Source organism: Molothrus aeneus, chromosome 2 (assembly GCF_037042795.1).
Source record: "Molothrus aeneus isolate 106 chromosome 2, BPBGC_Maene_1.0, whole genome shotgun sequence".
NCBI lineage: Eukaryota > Metazoa > Chordata > Aves > Passeriformes > Icteridae > Molothrus > Molothrus aeneus.
In genome coordinates this window covers 30,727,764-30,747,046 of record NC_089647.1, presented here as the reverse complement: position 1 = coordinate 30,747,046, position 19,283 = coordinate 30,727,764, and the positions used below count along the sequence as shown (strand labels likewise).

At 46.8% G+C, this 19,283-nt stretch overlaps 1 protein-coding gene across 2 annotated transcripts in view; it reads left to right on the top strand.

Annotated features, from left to right (window-relative positions):
* Nucleotides 1-19,283, top strand: part of GAB2 (GRB2 associated binding protein 2) — a 93,067-nt gene that overhangs the window by 61,485 nt on the left and 12,299 nt on the right. For both annotated transcript variants that reach the window (XM_066572308.1, XM_066572307.1), the window contains exons 3-5: nucleotides 14,166-14,406; nucleotides 17,070-17,656; nucleotides 18,700-18,794. In XM_066572308.1, the coding sequence (XP_066428405.1) occupies nucleotides 14,166-14,406; nucleotides 17,070-17,656; nucleotides 18,700-18,794 (923 nt within the window). The remainder of the gene's footprint in view (nucleotides 1-14,165; nucleotides 14,407-17,069; nucleotides 17,657-18,699; nucleotides 18,795-19,283) is intronic.

Below are 19,283 nucleotides of genomic sequence, written 5' to 3'. Positions count from 1 at the left end.
CCCATTGTTCCTTCCAAAGCTTTGAGAGGGACATGGTTTTATATGTCCTGCACACTGCTTTGTAAAACCTGATAAAAGCCAGGACAGATTTAGACTCTCATTTCCCAAACCCCAATGCCTGTTTGTTTGCTGGTTTGTATTGCTTTGTATTTCCAATTAAAACCAAGCCTGAGCAAAGGGAAAGCTTTCTAAAGCCTTTAAAGCCTCCAAGTGAAGGCACATGGAGCAGGAAGGAGACATGAAGCTGTCGATTCCTGTGAACTTTCCATGACACCACTCAGGGTTTGTTTTCAGACTGATTCTTATTTATGAATGCAGTAGCATTTATTACTGATTTTATCTGTAAAGATAGCATTTCTTCCCTAGACAGTTTCTATGCCTCAGTTATAATTACTGCCTGCTCCTCAAACATACTTTTGATTTATTTATTGTGGTACAATACCAGAGCTGTAATACTGGCAATTACTTTGGGCTGTGGGGCTTACACCTGATCCAGGGATGCCCTCATTCCATGTCCCAGCTCCCTCCAGGAAGGCTGAGAGCATCTCTAAGGGTCCATCACAGAGTAGATGTAGCCAAGAAACGTGCCTTCTGCTGTGCCAGGTGCTGCACAAGCACTGAGCAGACAGGCAGCCTCTGCTTGAAAGGATTCCTCACTAGGGCACAGTACAGATGTGTTTGGTGCATCTTTCTTCCTGCCTGTAGCCATTTGCTGTCAGAGGCACATCAGGGATGGTGTCTGTTCCCTCCAAGCTGGGAATGGTATTTAAAAGGACACTTGGCCACAGCTCGTGAAAAATGTGCTTAAAAATGAGACTGTCCATGAAAATTAGATACTCTTTATCTCTTCTGTTCCCCACTTGCCCACAGTCAAATGCTTCTCTGTGGAATTCAGACACAGAAGGGAGTTACAGTTTCCATAAGATATCCAAGGACCATCTTTGCCATTTTTCCATGCTTACAATCACTTTAAGCCACAGAGGATGAAGCAAGTACTTAAAGCTGTGTGAAAAAAGAAGTCCAGCCCCACAAGAAAGCAAACAAAGTCCACCAACCTGAGTCTTCATCCTTGGAGATACTCAAAACCTGTCTGAACACAGTCCTGACCTGCTGTAGCTGCCCCTGCACCCCTCTGGGTAAAAAAACCTTTTCCTAATATCCAACCTAAACCTCATATCAAACACTTACTGGGCATGTAGCTTCCTTTCATACTTACTTGTCACATGCTGAGGAATGTGACTACTTTGCACCTTTGATTGATTGCCACCCTTTATATCTGTTTATTAAAATGGAAAATAACATTTCACCTCAAAAATTTCATCATGTGCTCTCTCAGTTCCACATGACCTAATCCCATCCCGGCCAGCACAGCTGCTTGTGCCAAGTTTTGGTGTGATTACCTCCCATCATTCCACTGCCAAACTGTCCCTGTGCTTGTGCGCCGTTGCTTTTGAAAGTAAGCTGGAGTGGAGTGACTCATTGCAATTGCTTCTTTTTTTTTTTTTCCATAACTGACAATGAATCCTCTTTTTGAAGTGTTGGGCAGGTGTCTGGGCACTCACAAATACTTCATCACCTGTAAAAGTGTTGTGAATGGCTCTTGGGCTGCCTGTGGCTCCATCCTCACCTTCATCTCATGGCTGATCACCTGCCCTGCCAAGCACCACCTTGTTTGACATTGCTGTGTGTGTAAACCCTCCCCTCAAGCCCATGTGTGCTCTGCACAGACTGAACCTTGATGGAAAGCCTTTACGATGATAATTATTTTTGCTGGCTTGCCATGATGGTTCATATTGCTCTCCAGTGAGTCATGATGAAGTCTTTCAAATACCCGCTTGAAATCCATAAATTCTGAGATGAATCTTTCTGCTACTTGATGGTTGCTTTGATGATTAGTTTTAGGGTCAAAACCTGGTCAACACATGGTCTTCTAGCTGAAAACAAAAAGGGAGCTTATAAAAAAAAGGGAGAGTGACTTTTTACATGGGCAGATAGGGATAGGACAAAGGGGAACAGTTTTAAAGGGGAGAGAGTTAGGCTACATGTTATGAGGAAATTCTTTACTTGAGGGTGGTAAAGCACTGGCACAGGTTCCTCAGAGAAGCTGTGGATACCCACATTGTTTAAAGCCAGGTTGGATGGGACTCTGAACAACCTGGTCTAGTGGAAGGTGTCCCTGCCCATGGTGTGGAGTTGGAATTACATGGTCTTTAAGATCCCTTCCAATCCAAGGCATTCTGTGATCCTATGAAAATACTACTTTCATCTTTGAATAAAACTCCTCATAGAGCAGAAGACTGTTTTTCCCCAGAAAGCACTATGATGTCTCTTAAGTCTTTACTTTTTTTTTTTTTTACTTTTTTTTTTAAGTATCTCAATCCCAGTTTATTGACTCTTGTGGCTTTTCCTCATCCCTGTGATTCTAAGAAAAGGAGGTGGATTTGTGATTTTCATTTGAAGCTCATTCATGCTTTTACATCTTTATTACAGTTTTTTAATACTGTTAGATCTCCTCTTTGGCATCACCATAACCCCTTCTGAGCACCTGAGATCCTGTTGTTTTTTCTGTTATGCTCCAGAAACTCACTTCCACTGTTTCTTCTACCTGTAAGAAGAACTCAAGAGTACAGGCTCAGAAATGCTTTGAGTTTCTTTGGCACAATGTTGGAATGCCCACCCTGTCCTCTGCCCTCCTGTAACATTTTATGGAGATAAATCCATGCTGTTCAAGTCCTGGGCAAACAGAGCTTTGTGTACTAAAAGATCCACTGTCATCTCAGTGATGAGAAGACATGCTACTGGTCTGGTGTCTTGTGGCCCCATCTGAAGGGAAGGCCAACCCTGTTTTCACAGAGCTGTATGATGCAGTGGTTTGTTTTACAGATTAAGTGACTCAAAGAATTAGTACTGCCATGACTCCAAGAATGCCCTCCATCATATTAGATAAGTTAAAATATTTGTTTTAATAAGGTTTATGAGTGATGAGGTGATGCACAAATGGGTTTTCCCTGTGGGTGCATTGCTGCATGAGTGGTCCCTGTGATGTTCTCGGATGTCTCCAGAGCAGTTGGAGTTGGGAGGTTGCAGGGTTGCAGCAGGCTGGCTGCTAGCCTGGTCTAGTCCCAGTAGTCCCTGCATTCCTGTGGTTGTAGCCAAAAGCCATTATATCTTGGCTTATTCTTCCCTGAATCTCTGAAGAAAAATGGGTCTAATGTACTGTCTATTTGTCACCCTTCCACTTTTCATCCTGTAGATGAAGGATGAAGATGGATCTCACCCAGATCTATCTCAGCAGCCAAATACACTAAGTTCAGACATGTGTCACATCAGTAATTAAAATCAAAAATTAAATAAATCCCATTCCTGTGAGGAAGAATGAGTGCTCAGAAGTTGCCTGTGTGGAGTCAGAGCAATCTGGGGAAATGCTGTCCTTGCAGCAATTGAAGCAGGTGACAAGCCCAAAACAAACTCCCTTTCAAAGGCAGTGAAAATTCAGCATCTTCGTTTTCACTCCCTCTGGTATTCATTTTCATACTCTTTCAGTGTCAATTTTGATTCACACCTTTTCATTCTGAATTTGAATAAATTTCGGGAAAAAACAAGAATTGCACTTTCAGATTTAAAAAGCACATCATGATGATTTTCAGTCGAAGAGGGGCAGTCTGCCCCCAAAAATGATCCACTCTGATGAGAATAAATTGAAATACCTTGACCTTCTCCCCTTTTACTTAAAATTCACTTTTATTCTCTGAAGGTTTCTTGTAATTTCTGGCTTCAAATGATCCCTTGGCAAGCTCCTATTTTGATTAAGTGGCATTTTCCAGCTGCAGGATGTCAGAAGATTTTCAGCTGGCCCTAAGCCAAGCGTGAAGCACCAGACAAGGCTCTGGGCAAGAAGATGTGGATTTTGCTCTGGATGCTGGTTCCAGCTGTGGTGGGTGCACGGATGGGTGAGCTGCAAGGGGGATAATGTCATCTGGTGCTTTTGGCTTTTAAGAATGAGCCTACCACACTGTGAGCTGGTTTGAGCAAAGAAGAGGAGGTGAGGAAATGCTGAGTAAGGCCATGGGATGGTTCCCAACCCATGAGCAAGAATCAGAGCAGGAATAGTTTGCTCTGGTCTTTGGATGCCGGTGGATGTTTTGTACCTGAGTCAGGCGATGAAGGCCAAAATCCAAAACTGTAACCGTGAAGGAGATTGTGATAAATCTGCCTTACCTGAGTCTCCTGAGGACCAAGCTATACATTACGCTCCATTGCTCCACTAAACACAGCTCTGCTGCTGCTGTGTGTTAAAAATAACCACAAAACCAGCCCATGCTTTAGTGCACAGGGTTCAAACAGCAGCATCCATGCTGGCAGTTTGCTCTGCTTCTCGGTGCAGAAATATCCAGCGGGGAGAGACTTGCTTGTGCATGACCAGACGTGACGGGGAGATGGAGGGTGTCCAGGTGGAAACACTCATGCACAGGAAAAAGAAAAACAAGAACTTAAGATGGAGCTGAACTGATAGTGACCAAAGTCTATCAGGATGTTAAGCCCAGTGGGATTGAGGACTCCAGTCTGCATCTCCTTTTGCCACCCTCAGCTCTTTCTTGGGGTGGTCCCATGGGGGCACAAGCCATGGTGGATGGGGAATGTGGGGACAGGGACACTGCTGGAACTGACCCTAACACAAAATCACTTGTGGGAGGAGCTGCCAGCCCTGCGTTTCTGAGTGCAAATACCGCTCCAAAGTATTGCACTGCTTTCAACCCACGCCAGTTCTTGCCTTTGGCACAAGCTGTGCTCCCCAGTCCCTGCCAAACCAGTACAGATGTTTAACACCCACCAGAATCCAGATAATTACAAGCAGAATCGAAAGACTGGTCAGAGTTGTTTTCTTTTAATTGCCTGAACTCTCAGCCGTTCTCAAGCGAGATGCTTCCCACTTTCTGACATTGCTTTCAAAGACATTTTTGTGGGACACATTGCTAATACTCATTTTATGATTAGGGGAATGTCTAGAAGCCCCAGCCAGAATGAAGATCACACCATGCCTGCTGATGTAATGGTTACCACAGAGTGAAACAAGTGCAGGAAAGACGAGTACAGCATCTGGGAAAACACTTTCCTGGGAAATTAGGGCTAATTTCTAACCAGCAGCTTTTCAGCCGTGGCATTGCAAAGCTCAGCTCATTTTCAGATGGGTTTGGGTAGTGTTTTCAATGGAACAGAACCATGTGATCAGCTGGTGGGCACAGATCAGAGGATGCTGCAAGTCCTTTACATCCTAGATCCTCATGGGAGACAGTGCTTACCATGGAGAAATTGTGAGCAGCTGAGATAAAGGAAGCAGCAGCATTTCCTGTTGTAACAGAGGGAAACCAATAACAAACACTTTCTTCCTGGTCTGTGCTTGTACAACCCTGAGATACAGGAGTGTGGCCTGTGATGAGAAGCTTGGTTCTCTCAGATCAGTTGCAAGCAGCCAGGTTTGAGTTTAACAGACAAGAACTGATTCAGAATCCATGAAAACAGTTGTCACATGTGTCTGCCCTGAGGCCACTCAGAAAGAATCCGTGGGGAGGAGGACCAAGAAAAGCTTCTCAGGGTTCACTCTACATGAGCCACATCATGTCTTCTCATCTTTTTTCCATCAGGATGCTTTGAGGTCCTCGTGGATGTGCAGGTGAATTTTGTCCTTGCATTTGTCATTGCTTGGCTGTTTGGGAAGGAACTGACCAGCACAAGCCCACCAACCCTGGTGGGATCAGGCTGTTTTCATGGCTCTCCCCGCAATCCCTGATGCAAAATTCCTTGTCCATCATGCTCAGACATGAAAATTTCCATCCAACATTATTCCAGTTCATTTCTGGTTGCTGTGGAGACCAATTTAAATGAAACTCTAGTATTTTGAAAGAGAATATGAGTCTAAGTCATTTGCCATGCAAGGTCCCATGCTAATAGCATTAGCATATTATTTGATTATGGTGATGTGTAGGGAATAAATTCCAAGTCCTTTTGCCATCATTGCATCTTAAAAGAAGAGGAAGAGAAAAACCTCTGGGTTTTAACTGATACTGAAGACCTTTACTGCATGTGAACTCCTGATTTCTGAATGCATAAAGCTTTGGGGGTCACAGGCATTTTTAACCTCATGGCAATGTGAATAGCTTGCTGGAAAGGACCTTTTCTTTCTCTGCTTCCACTGAGCACTGTTAATAGACAGTCTAATGGGCAGGACTCGGGTTTTTAATGATGGGCAGAAAAATCCAGGATGCCTTTTGAGCTGTCTGCATTTTTCCTGGAGTGCTGGTATTGCAGAACACATCAGGAGAGTAGCTGGGCAAGGTGCAATCCTTCCATTGCTTATACAGATTCTTGCTTCTTGCATTTTACCTTCTAATATCTTAAGAATGGCATCACCTTCAGGATTTCTTCAGATGATCACAGTATGTGGGCAGAGTATGCCCATGCCCCTAAATAAAAAAAAAAAAAACAAGAATAAGAAAACAAATGAAGAAACAAAAACCACATGGAAATCCATTGCAGATAGGCTTGTTTTGAGAGAAAAGGCTTCAGAGATTAAAAAAAAAGCTTACTTCCAGCAAGGAAAAAAACCAAACAAGTTTAATTCTCCACCCCAACGAGCATGTTTTCTGGAGCTGGACTGATTCTTGCTTGCATTGACTTCCAAGCTGCAACCTGGCTGGTTCAGCGACACAATATTGTGTCCATGAGGGTTAATGACTTCTGTCTCCTCTCTGGATTTTTGCAGGGCTGGGCATGATGGGCTCACCTGAAGATGTGTGAGAAATGTGGAGCTCTACTGCAGCCACCTGTCCTCATCTTGACCCTGTACCCTGCACCGCAGCTCCCATCTCCCTTTCCTTTTGACTCATCAGCTAAAACACTACCCACAGAGCAAAAATAACATCAATCTTATATAGAGGAGAGAAAAACAGAGTCAAACTCCTGCAGTTAGGTCGTATGCATGAGTGCAAATGCACCCTTGAAGAAGGGGACTCTGAGAGGAGAAATTTGGGGTGCTCTTTTTTTCCCAAGCCTTGCCTTGCTGAGCAATGGTAGAGCAGACCCATAACAGTGTTGCTGTTTTATTGACTCCCTGACAAACTGGGAGTTGTAATGTTTCTTCCCCCAAGGTAAGGTGAGATCGAAATAAATGACTTCTGTAAAGAGCTGGGAATGGCAGTTCTTCTGTAATACAAAGTGCAAATATTTGGGCCTCTTGTGCTCTGCCTTGAATAGAAATGGTCCTAAATCATGCATAAGTAAAATGGGTTCACATTTTCTCCTAGTGAAAGTTTTTCTCTGCTCTCCTGGAACATTAAAGACCTCCACTCCCACTGTCTATAAAAAGGGCTATAAAATTTAAAGTGGGCTGTTAAGAAGCCCTGTCAGGGATTAGACCGGGATTCATTCTTTCTGCTCCATCCCTGCTAAGTGAGGCATGCACTCGGGTTTGTTCAGGCAAGCAGAGGTTCCCCCACATACTGCTTGCAGTGAATGATAAGAGGACAAGGAAAAATTTGTTCAGGACCTAAAAGTAATTTTTTCCTCGGCTAGTGGAAGTCAGTGGTTCATCAGCTTCTGGACTTTTTGATGACGTGTTGGACTGCAGTGCTTGGGTGAGACTGCTCTAGTGTGATTTCCAAGGGAAAACTGGGTTAGGAGATGCCAAAATCATTAGTCATCATCATCATCATAAATAGTAATAACCAATTATAATAACCAATAATAATATCCAGTGCAATCCTCCAAGACAGGATGCCAGAGCTTCATGTCACACAGTAAGAGAGCTGGTTTGATCCTGGGCCATCATGAGCCTGCCTCGGGGGGAAAAGAACCCTTTTCTCATATAAATGTGTCATCTCTTTCTATACATCTTCGTTTTCAACAGCTTCAACCCTGTCCTGCAGCACTGGCCTCCACAGGCTGCTTGTAGCTCCAAACAGACTTGCTAAGGATGTCCCTGGCATCTACCAGAATCACATGTGCCACCCACAGACAGAAAGCAGCTAATTCTACACATCCCCATTGCCTTGGGTTTGCCACCTTACATACTTACCCTGACAAAGGCAAAAATACCCACCCTGAGACCACTTTGTGTTTTTTACAGTTACACCACATCATCTTTGCCCTTTTCTTTACACCATTTAATCAGATGGGTTTGGCATCCCCTCAACAGATTGGTTTTGTAATATCAGAAATGATGGTCCATGAAGCAGAGCAAGATGAGGTGAGTTCCATGTAGCAAACAAGGCCCAGCCCAGCCCGTGCTGCCACCCTGGGACTGTCCTTCATCCCTGTCTGTGGGTCACTGTCCCACTCCAGGACTCTCAGATAAGGGTGTCCCACATGGGATGCTCAAGGGCACACATAAGCCACGTTTGTGAGCATCCACCTTCTTCTGCTTTTATCTCAAAGCACTGAAGCCCTTATAACAAAAATAAATAGGTGCACACCAGGAGTCCCAGTCTGGCCAAATATTAGACTTCCAAGTATTGACATGAGTGTTGAGCTCCACCATCAAGTGGCAGATTTGCTCTTCAGATGGTAACTGCCATGTCCAGGACATGTTGATATGAAACAGAGATGGGTTGCTGTCACCAGGAGGTATTTCTCAGGGCAGGGATGGGAGTTGGGGCACAGCCTTATCGTGCAGAAGCAAACCTGTGTTCTCGAGGGGGAAGCATTGCATTGTTTCTGTTTCAGTCTCTCTCCCTTCTGCCCCTTCGTCCTTCAAAGAATTGATTACTGTTAAAATAAGTGAGCTATATAATGCTTTGAGGTCAGGTTCCTTTCCCTCTCTTCTCACTCACTCACTCACTCTCCAGCACTGTGATATTTTCCCCTGTTTCCCATGCTTCTCTGAAGCAAATGCTCTCTTACTTTGCCAGTATTTTTCAGTTGTTTCATACAAGTGCAAGCACAGCACTGATACTAATGGAGAAAGGCAGTTTATTTATTGTCATCTTTTTCTCACTGTCTCTCCCATAACTCTTTATTGGGTAATTCTCCCTGTCCTGTGTCAAATGCTTCAATAATTGGGAGATTTCACTGTTCTCTATAGACAAAACCTAAGGAAACTAGCATAGACTAAGTATCATTTAGATGGGTGAAATTGTATAACTGAAACCATGCCCTCAGCCCTCTGTGCAGCAGGTCCTTGTCTGTAAAGGGGTGATGCTCCTCCTTTCCCTTGGCCAGTCTGTCCTGACCAGTTTCCCAAAGCAAGTGCAAATGAGCATCAGAAACTGGAAAGGAAAAGCTCAAAAGCCCTATGTCACTGTTGTCTCTCTGTTCTTCAGCTCTTCTGCAGTCAGGGATGAAGCTGTGCCCTGTCTTCACTTTTAGGAAGCTCAACTGTCCCTGATTGGCACCCAAAATTCAGGCAGTGTAAAGAATTGGGGTGCCTGTGTCCATGCACACAACTCTCCATTTTGAAGGGGAGGGGAAATTATCCAGATCAGATGCTGTGTCCCACCAACCTGCTGGAGAAAACCTTTAGTGACCTGCCAGTGCATGCTCAGACTGACAGCAGCTTTTCCAAATGCCATCCAACTTGGAGGCAATAGGGAAAGCTCAACAAATAAACCTTCCTTGGGTGCCATGCTCATCCTCATGGTATCCCAGGGCCTCTTGGCAGCACTGTGATGTGTTGACTCATCCACTGGACATGTTGTTTGTTCTCTTCCTGCCAGGAGAAGCATGTGGATGGCTTGTTTTGGTAGGGTTGTTTGTCTTGTTTTAATTATTTCTTGGTATTTGTGCATGAGGAGAGAGCTGGCAATGAAAGTGGGGGTGCAGGGAGATTCCCATGATGAAGGCTCCCCCTCTTTTTGCTAATAAATGATGGAACTGCTCCAAAGGGTGGGGAAGACAATGGTGCATGAGCATGATTTGCTCTGTGCCATCCTGGGGATTATTTGTAGTAGATTTCTACTATTTCCTTGATAAAGAAAGTCTCATTTGCCACAAGTTTTAACTGGCACAAAGTCAGCAGTGTAGTCCGAAGCACTTCGTGGCCAGAGCCAATCTGAGGAGCTTTTACCTGTGGAGCTCTTGGACCAGTCCTTGCCAGTTTGGTGTTGGGGATCATTGGAATTTTGTGCCACCCAGGGATGCCACACAAGCCTGGCCCCTTTGCTGCGATCAACAGGAGCACAGGAATTTATCCACAGCATCATGTGAAGATACAGGGAGCTGCAGTCCCAGCCTCTGCCTTCAGGCAGGGAAGGATGACGTTGCGGCTCCGGTGGAAAAGGACATTCAGAGCAACAGTTTCCAAAGGAGGCTGAGTTATTATTTTGTTCAGATAAGCCCAGGAACACTGTGTGAAGCTATGTGCACATAGCAGTAGTTGAGTGCTCTGAGCAAGGGAATTCAGAACTGTCAACAAGGAGGGAATTACCGCTTTGGGGGATTGAAAACATTCATAAAAAATTCCTGGCTCCCAGCCTAGTCCATCCCATTGCTGGCTGTGCTCACAGTTGTGGATTTTTACTTTGAGGACAGATTTCCAAGTTTTTTTCCTCACTTTGCTGTAACACATGGACAAAAAGATATATCTTAACCTGGACTAGTGAGTTCCAAGCCTTCAGCCAAAGGCCACTGGCATCATGGGGAATTGCAGGGCTGTGCTGGTTTGTCCCCACACAGAGCTGCTGCCTTCTTGCAGGGACCAGTGTAACAGCTGCAGCCTGAGCCCAGCAAGATGTACTTGTGTAAATCATGCTGCTGACATTGGATTTTAACTTGTGGGCGTCCAACACTGCCTTTTCCAGACCGTGAGAGCCCAATTCCCCAAACTCAGAGGAGAACTGGCCAGGAAACATGGGGTTAAGATGACTCTTCCCACATGGCCCCACTACATAACTTTAACTCTGTCCCCCCTGGGAGTGGCAGTAGGAACTGCACAGGATCTTATCCCTTCTTGGCTGTACTTGATACATTCCCTCAGCATAAACTCAAGATACCAACATGAAGCCAAAGGATTAGAGGGTTACGTCTACGCTGTTAAATGATGGAGGGGCCTGGGTTTATCCATGGCCCCAAGGTGGATGGCCATGAGGGATTGAGAATCATTATTCTTTTTGGCTTGTGGAGAGCTCGAGTTGAGTATCTTTGGTCATGATGCGGGTGGGACCGCTGCCTGGAGGCATCCAGACAGGATCCCGTGGATTCTCTAAGACCACTGCAGGGATGTGGGAGAGGAGTGTTTGTCCTCATTGCTTGGCAGCTGTGTGCTGCAGCATGGCAAGCTGAAGTGGCTTTGGGATCTCTGTCTCGTATTCATCCTCTGTGCCTTACCCTCATGGGGATCTGTCTGCGTTTAACTTGATGTGGTGTCCTGATTTTTCCCTTGGCGTGTGCTAGTCTTCAAATACTATTTTTCTGCCATGATTTCCTTTCTTGCCCCCTTTCCTGCCCTCCAGCAGGACCTGCTGTCAGCGTGTGACCTGGACACATGAGCTGTCCTTTATTCTGGTGCCAAAAAACCCCACAACATAAAAAATCCAGACCAATCTTGGCAGTCTCCTTCAACAGGATTTATCTTCCCAGCCCTTGCAATACCCTCCCAGCCCTGCAAAGCAATCCATCTCTCACCTACTATTACGGAGTTCATCTCACAGACCTAATGGAGTACGTGAGTCCTGAATTGGCTCCCACTAATGCTCTCAGTGGCCGGGTCGCTGTGGGAAGCAAGCTGGGAATTCATTTTGAAAATCGATGAGGATGCCAATAGAGCGGCTTTCCCCAGGGAAGTGACATGCTTTTACCAGACATTGCCTCCTGCCCCCCTTCATCCCCCACTTTCATTTATGTGGTTGGAGTAACCGTGGAGTAATTCATCCTAATTTCAATGAGTGCATCTTTTGCACTGTGTTCTCCAGTTTCCCCAAACCAGACTGATTTTTGGAGAAAGATTAAGGTCTCCTGGCAGTGCAGAATGCCAGGTCTCCCTGAAGTGTTATCATTTGAAGTTGCTGTGCCCTGGGGTGTTGCTGAGGACTGTCTCCTCTGTGCAGCCCCATCTCTCCCCTCAGGCTGTGTTAGCACAAATAAATCAGTGTTATTTCTAACTCCTGGGTGTATTTTGCCTTGCCATGATATTTTGATGCAATGGCAAGTGCAGAGCCTGCAGGGATAGTGTGAGAGGACAGCTCAGAGCTATTGGAGGGACCCCAACGCTATGCAGTTCATAGTTGTCCCCAGAGGTGACCTTCATACTGGGATGGGAGCACAACACCAACCTGTCATCCTCACCATGCCCAAAGAGGCTTGGCCAAAGCACGGTGCCATGGGCAATTCTTGGTGCTGATTCAGAAGGTGGCAAGATGGGGCTCCTGAGGGGCACTTTGGGTACAGCACCCCTATTTTTGATGGCAGTGTGGGTTTGGGATCTCTCATCCTGGTTAATCTCAAAGCACTCAATTTGGAATTTTCATAGCTCTCAAGACTCCTTTTCCAATGGGGATCATTCTGCACTGCTATGGGATAAATATTTAATAAGAATGAGGGTCAAGACACTGTTTTGTCCGGGGACACTGAGATGGCCATTTACTCCCATGAAGAGCCCCAGGGGATCTTTAATGCCCATGCAAAAAACACAAGAATCAGAGTTTTAAGCTGTCATCCCCCACCATTAATGTCAATGTTAAATATTGATCCTTTCTGTGTTTAGCACAAGCCAAACAACACAGTCAAGGCAGGCTCTTTGGCTTTTATTAATGTACTTTTTGTGCACTGGTTGAAGTTTGCAGTAACACCAGGGAAAAAATGTAGCAGCTGTGAATGAGCAGCAGACAGATTGATTTTGTATCTTGACATGATTCAGAAGTTGGTGAAAAATCACCCTGCATGGAGCTTCTCCTTGTCTGAGCCACTATAGCCACTTTGTAGAGTGTTTTCTCATTTCTCTGTAGCATAAAGGAGTCAGGTGCAAAATTTTTGGTAGGGTCTGGAATTTGAGGGAAGGAATGGAAAAAAAGAGGCTGGTAATCTATAAAAAGTTGCTCATCCCTGTGTTGGAGCATAGATGCCTGAAGTCAAATTTGAAGAGCTGGTGAACATCATGTCAGGGAAACCTGAGATCCATCCCCAAATAGGTTGTGGCTAGAAAATGTGTGAATTTCCCCTTTTTGTTGGGGTTTGGGTTTTTTCTCTGTTTTGTATCAGCACCAAATAAATGTAAATCACACTTACTATATGAAGTGTGACTTCTGCAAACCACAGTGAGTGGTTTTCACATGTCAGGAGTGCATGGATGGTCTTCTGCGTCTGTGGTCTTCTGCAACCAGAGATGGATCAGCATTTCCAAAATATTCTGCAGCTTGTGGGTTTCCTGGGTGTTTTGGTTTTGTTTTGGCTTTTTTGGTTTTGGTTTTGTTTGTTTGTGGTTTTTTATTTTATGGGGATTTACAGCTTGGCTGTAAAAATTCATCTGTGGTTTGAATTAATGAAGCGCACTTATGAGAGGGCTGGAGTAGCTGTGTGATTATTCCTGACTTCTGAGATATTCTCCATTGAAATTAATTTAATATTTTAAAGTCTGTTTCTCCTTGAGCAGGGGAAGTGGGCACTAACAGTCACATCTTGGGTCTGCATCCCTTTAAATTCACAGAAAACAGCAGCAACTCTCTGGAGGTCACAAAATCAATACAGAATTTGGAAACATGAGAATATTTTTTGTCTTTGCTGTCGTTATGTCCATCTAGATTCCCACCCTATTCCTCAGTTAACCCAAGTGTAAAGGAATAGCAGTGATGCCCTTACACAGAGGGATGGAGGTGACTTGGGTCACATCTCACTGCGGTGTGAAAGCTCCTCTCTTTTAAATCGGGTTTAACAACCCACTGAGCTCCCCATGAAATAGGCTGACGTCCTGCAGACATCCCAGCAAGCCACTAAGCATGTGACAAAGTATTATAAAATTAGGAAATGTGGTTTATGATAAAATATAATAAATATTTATTTCCATACATGGTGCCTGTAGTTGCATATGCTCTGAGTAGAGAAGCTGAGAGGATCCCTTGGAGCCATGAGCCATCCACAGTGACCTCCATAATTCCAGAGCATTTATGAAAGGAAAGCGCTGGGAACACGGGATGTGGGGTAGCTATGTCTGACACTCACAGGTGTGTTTCCTCCCTGCACAGACACCCTGAGGAGCATTGCCTCCATGAACCACGCCCCGCGCTCCTCCCCGGCCGAGCTCAGCAGCGCCAGCCACCACCTGCTGCGAGAGCGCAAGTCCTCAGCGCCATCCCACTCCAGCCAGCCCACCCTGTTCACCTTCGACTCGCCTGCCAGCCACCTCCAGAGCACCCTGTCTGCCAGTGCCCCCCAGGACTACCTTTTCCTGCACCAGTGTATGAGCAGAAAGTCAGAAAATGCAAGGTATTGTGGCCCATCCACTCGGGAACAGCTGAGGGGAGGGCTGGGTGTGAGTGGCTCAACCCACCTCCTTCCTTGGAGGTCTGCAAAACCTATCTGGAGAGAAAGTCCTGAATGATGGTCTCATCTCATCATGGTTGGGAGGAGGTCAGAGTGGTGACCTCACAAACTCCCAGCTTTCCTGGCTTTTCAGGTGGTGTTAAAAGCTGGCTGAAAGGCCACACTCAGAGGGTGGTGGCCAGTGGCATGAAGTCTAATTGGAGGCCAGTCCCTAGCAGTACCCCAGGGGTCAATACTGGGTCCAGTTCAAAGGGGCATGAAATTGCTGAGGGGCCTGGAGCATCTTTCTTAAATGGAAAGGCTGAGAGAGCTGGAACTGTTCAGCTGGCACATGAAAAGTCTCAGGGGTATCTCCCCTGTAGAGACGGTGCAAAGGGGATGGAGCCAGGCTCCTGTCAGTGATGCCCAGTGCCAGGGACCCGAGGCCATGGGCACAAACTTAAACACAGGAGAGCCCATCTGAACATCAGGAAACATTTTTTCACTGTGAGTGTTTCTGAACACTAGCACACGTAGCCCAGAGAAGTTTAGGAGTCTCCATCCTTGAAGATATTCAGAAGCTGTCTGGGCACAGTCCTGCCACAGCCCTAGGTTGCCCTGCTTGAGCAAGGGTTTAGACCAGATGACTTCTACAGGTCCCTTCCAACCTTAACCACTTTGTGATCCTGCAGGCAGGGCCCTGATTCCAGAAATAACCAAATAACCAGAAAAAGGACAAACAAAGGGATGGGCAGGGTTTGCCCTACCCTGCTGTTCACCCCTTGCAGAGCTCGCTGGCTTTCATGGCAGCTGGTGGTGCACGGTGTGGGATTTCTGAGCCAGCTACAGTCCCCGCCTCCAGACCCAGCCGGTTGCCTTAAATAGCGAGGAGTTTTTTTGACGTGGAGAGTTTTGGCTCGCAGGAGCAGGCAAGGAGAGACAGTCGGAACCCAGCTGGCGTGAGTGAGAGCAGAGCTCAGGCTGCATCCACTGGGCTTTCCTGCTGCAGCTGACTTTCCCTACTCAGAAAAAAACAATGGAAAAAGGCTCAGAAAAATTAACTTCAGATAGAGTTAATAGGACAGTGTTTAAAAAAATGGTCCTCTCACACTCCAGCTGTGAGGATACGTAAAATCCACTCTCTGGGAACCTGAACAGGGCTGGGACCTGGAGGAGAAGGGAGCAAGCACCAATGCTTTGGTGAGCAGAAACAAACCTGGCCAGTGGTAACTTCTGCAACTGGGCCAGAGATAATGCTCTGATCAATGCCCAGTGCACGGGGTCAGGCTGCAGGACTGCTGGGAATCCCTCCCCTTTCTGCTCTGGAGCTCTTACTTTACTCATCCATAAAATGAGGATAATAGTAGCTAATTGGCAGGCAATGCAGAATAATTAACCCATGAGATGTTTCAAGTTGTGGACCAAAAATACCCTGACAGAACCGAAACCAGTTCTGGGTGGGCTGAGGTCCAAAGGTGGCAGGGATTCGTTTGTCTTATCAGAGCATCACTTGCTTTTCTCCCTAAATAAACTCTATTTCTGAGCGCCATCTCGTGCTGGCTCCATGAAACAGAGTCCCTGTTGTCCCTGCAGAGTTATCAACCACACCAGAGCAGTGTAAACCAGCATCTCCCAGCTTTTCCCAAAGGACTGGCACTTTCCCAGTGATTTCCCACAACTGGAAACTCTCCCTATTACCATTTCACTTTTTCTCACCACAGTGGTTGATGCAGGGCAGAACTTTCTTCTGAGGGGGGTGTTTACATGGGGCTGGCTGAGCCCTTTCTGACTGGGAGAGTGTGATCCTCAAAAGCCTGACCCATGTGCAGGATAAAGCAGGGATAAAACAGGAGATGAAGTACCTTGAGGGGAATCAGCAGAGCAGCAGTGGCTAACCAGGAGTTGTTAGAGGCCTGAGACCTCTGTGCTTGGCCCCTGTTTTGACGAGTCCCCAGGCATGACCGCATGTACATCGAGGAATCATTACCAAGGCATGGACCTAGTGACAGCACTGCCCTGCTCACCCTGGACAGTCCAGGACTTTTACAAATCTGAAATTAGCCTTGAGGTTCATTCCTCCCCCTGTGCATCAGGGCTGCAAACCGCAGATCCCAGCTGGGGACTTCTATTACCTCCCCATTGCTTGTCCTGTGAGAGGGCAGGATGACGACATGGCTGGAGACCTTGAAATAATCCCCATCAGGAATTTTTTCAGACCTTCACACATTTGCAAGGCAGAGGTGAGATGAAATCTCCCTCCTGAACTGCAGATGGGCAGTCGAGACATGATGGCAGTGCTGGCAGATTGGCACTTTGCAGCTGTGTCCTGGGATGTTGTCAGCTGGTGTGAAAATTGCCCCTTTGGAGAAATTTATGTCTGGACAGAAGGCTCATTCTTGCCTATGGCCCTGTCATGGAGCTGGGTGCATGTACCTCTCACCTATGACAGAGGCATTTTGACAGTGTTTCAGTATCAAGTGGCTTGTGGGCATGTTTGGAGGGGTCTGAGGGGTTCTTATTGCTCTGGGGCTGGGCAGTGCAGGTCAGTAAGGTGACATACAGAGGGAGCAGAGCTCCCAGAACCAGCTCTCCCCCCATTCCAACCCCTTTCTCCTCTCCCTCTGTAGGAGTGCCAGCTTCTCCCAAGCCACCAGGTCTGCCTTCTTCATGCGGAGTGACTCGGCGGTCCAGAAGCTCTCTCAGGGCAACGGGCACTGCATGAACGGCGTTGGTGGGCAGCTCCATGGCTTTTACAGCCTTCCAAAACCCAGCCGGCACAACTCGGAGTTCAGGGACAGTGCCTACGACCTCCCGCGCTCCTTTGGCTCCTACACCCACCCCAAGTCGAGCCTCACCAGCTCTGAAACTGATAATGAGGAGGTCTACACCTACAAGACTCCCAACAACACCCTATGCAAGGAGTTTGGGGAGCTCTCCACGGACTCCTATGACATCCCTGCCACCCCACTCTCCATCTACCAGATCCCCAGGACATTTACACTGGACAAGAACCACAACGCTCTGGCTGTGGCCGCCAGCGACTCACCCGCTGCGCCACCGCCACGGCCCCCGAAGCCTGGGCAGACAGAGCCACGCTGGGGCAGTCCACCCCAGCGGCCCCAGCCTGGTGAAAATTTAGGTCTCACCCCCATGGCAGCCACCATTCCTCGGAGAAACACGCTGCCAGCAGTGGAGAACAGCAGACTGCACCGAGGTGAATTTGGAGGTGGGGACCTGGGGGTGGCTTTGTGCTATTCAGCAGCCTTGGGTGGATCAGTCCCACTGGGTTGTGGTAGGGCTGGGGTGCACGTGGCATCAACCAAAACACAGAGAAACTCTGCTGACCCAGGATCTGGCCCTGGTTTTTGTATTCAGCAGGAATGGAGAGGCATACACAAGAGTTCTGCCCACCAGAGCTGCTCAGCTGGCTCTTGGCTGTATTGTACCTTAAACCAAAACCCCAAATAAGCTTGCTTATGCAGCCCTTTGCCAGATATTTGTAATTTTGGCCACTTTTAGCTTACCTTTGCTTCAACTCATATCCGGGTTTATCAGAACATACTTCAGCTTAGAAGTATGCCTTGGTTTTGCTCACAAAGGTGGGTGTGCAAAACCTGGGATGTCTCCAAAACCCAACAATCCCAAGTGCAGCAGAGCCACGACTGCCATTGGCCATGAGTGGGCTGAAGGTGTACATGCCCTTTCCAAACCTCGTGCCTAGGATGAGATAGTTGCAAAGTAACATAGAAAGGTGGCTGGAGAGAAAATGCACTGTAAATTATACACACAGCTCTCTGAAATGCTTCTTCCATCCCCTCCTGCCTAAATGCCCACCCTTAGGCTGAGATTCATGCTCACCAGTAAACAGACTGGTCTAAGAGCTTAGCACCCATCCTCCCCTTCCTGGAGGCTGCCAGCCTTTACATTTACTGAGCAAGCTCTAACAGAGCTTCCCCTTAACCCAGTTTTGTCACCATGATCTGCATTATCTGACACCTTTACCCCTGGGATTTTGCAGCACTTCAGCAGAACAGGGTTAGTCTGCACGGCACATGCAGTTGTGCTGGTGCATCAAAGAGATGCTCATTGGGAAGGAGCATAGCAGAGAGCCTGTGACAAGCTAAAGACCATGTCTTCTCATCATCATCTCAATCAACAAGAACAGATACTGCCCTACCAGTGCCTGGATTTTGTTTTCAGGGACCCCTTTTTGTTATCAGCTGTGGTGGGACACATGAATCTGTGGTTGTGTTGCAGCTTCTTCCTGTGAGACGTACGAGTACCCCCAGCACGGGGGCGGCAGCGCTGTGCAGTCAGTCGAGTCCATGAACGATGGATACCACTCCTACCTGGTGAGTTGGCCTTGGTGTGGCCACTACACCACAGGCACCACTTTCACCTTACAGATTCAGAGACAGGTTGGTTCCAAGTTGGCCCTCACAGCCCAGTCCTGCGGAGCTAAGTCAAGAAGGGGTCTGTTAATGGTTTCTGTTTAAACCATGGTGACCTGCAGAGAATAGATGGGGTGGCAACCATCTAACCCAGCATGATGTGCAGAGCTTTGGCCCAAATAAAACTACCCAAGAGTTTGCCTTCTTCCTGAAAGCCTGGGATGCTGCTGAGCTAAATTTTGACATGTAGCCAGAACAGCCTCTTTTGTGCACTTTCTAAGATTTCCTGAGCTGGAAATGACATTAAAGCAACCTTTCATATTCCATTTTAGTCACAGACACAGCCTAGGGAAGAAAGACTTTCCAGGTTAAGCATGCTTCTCCAGCTCACTCTGATCATGAGAAGGTGCTCAGGTCTGGGTGATAAAGACCTTTCTGAAAACTCAGGAT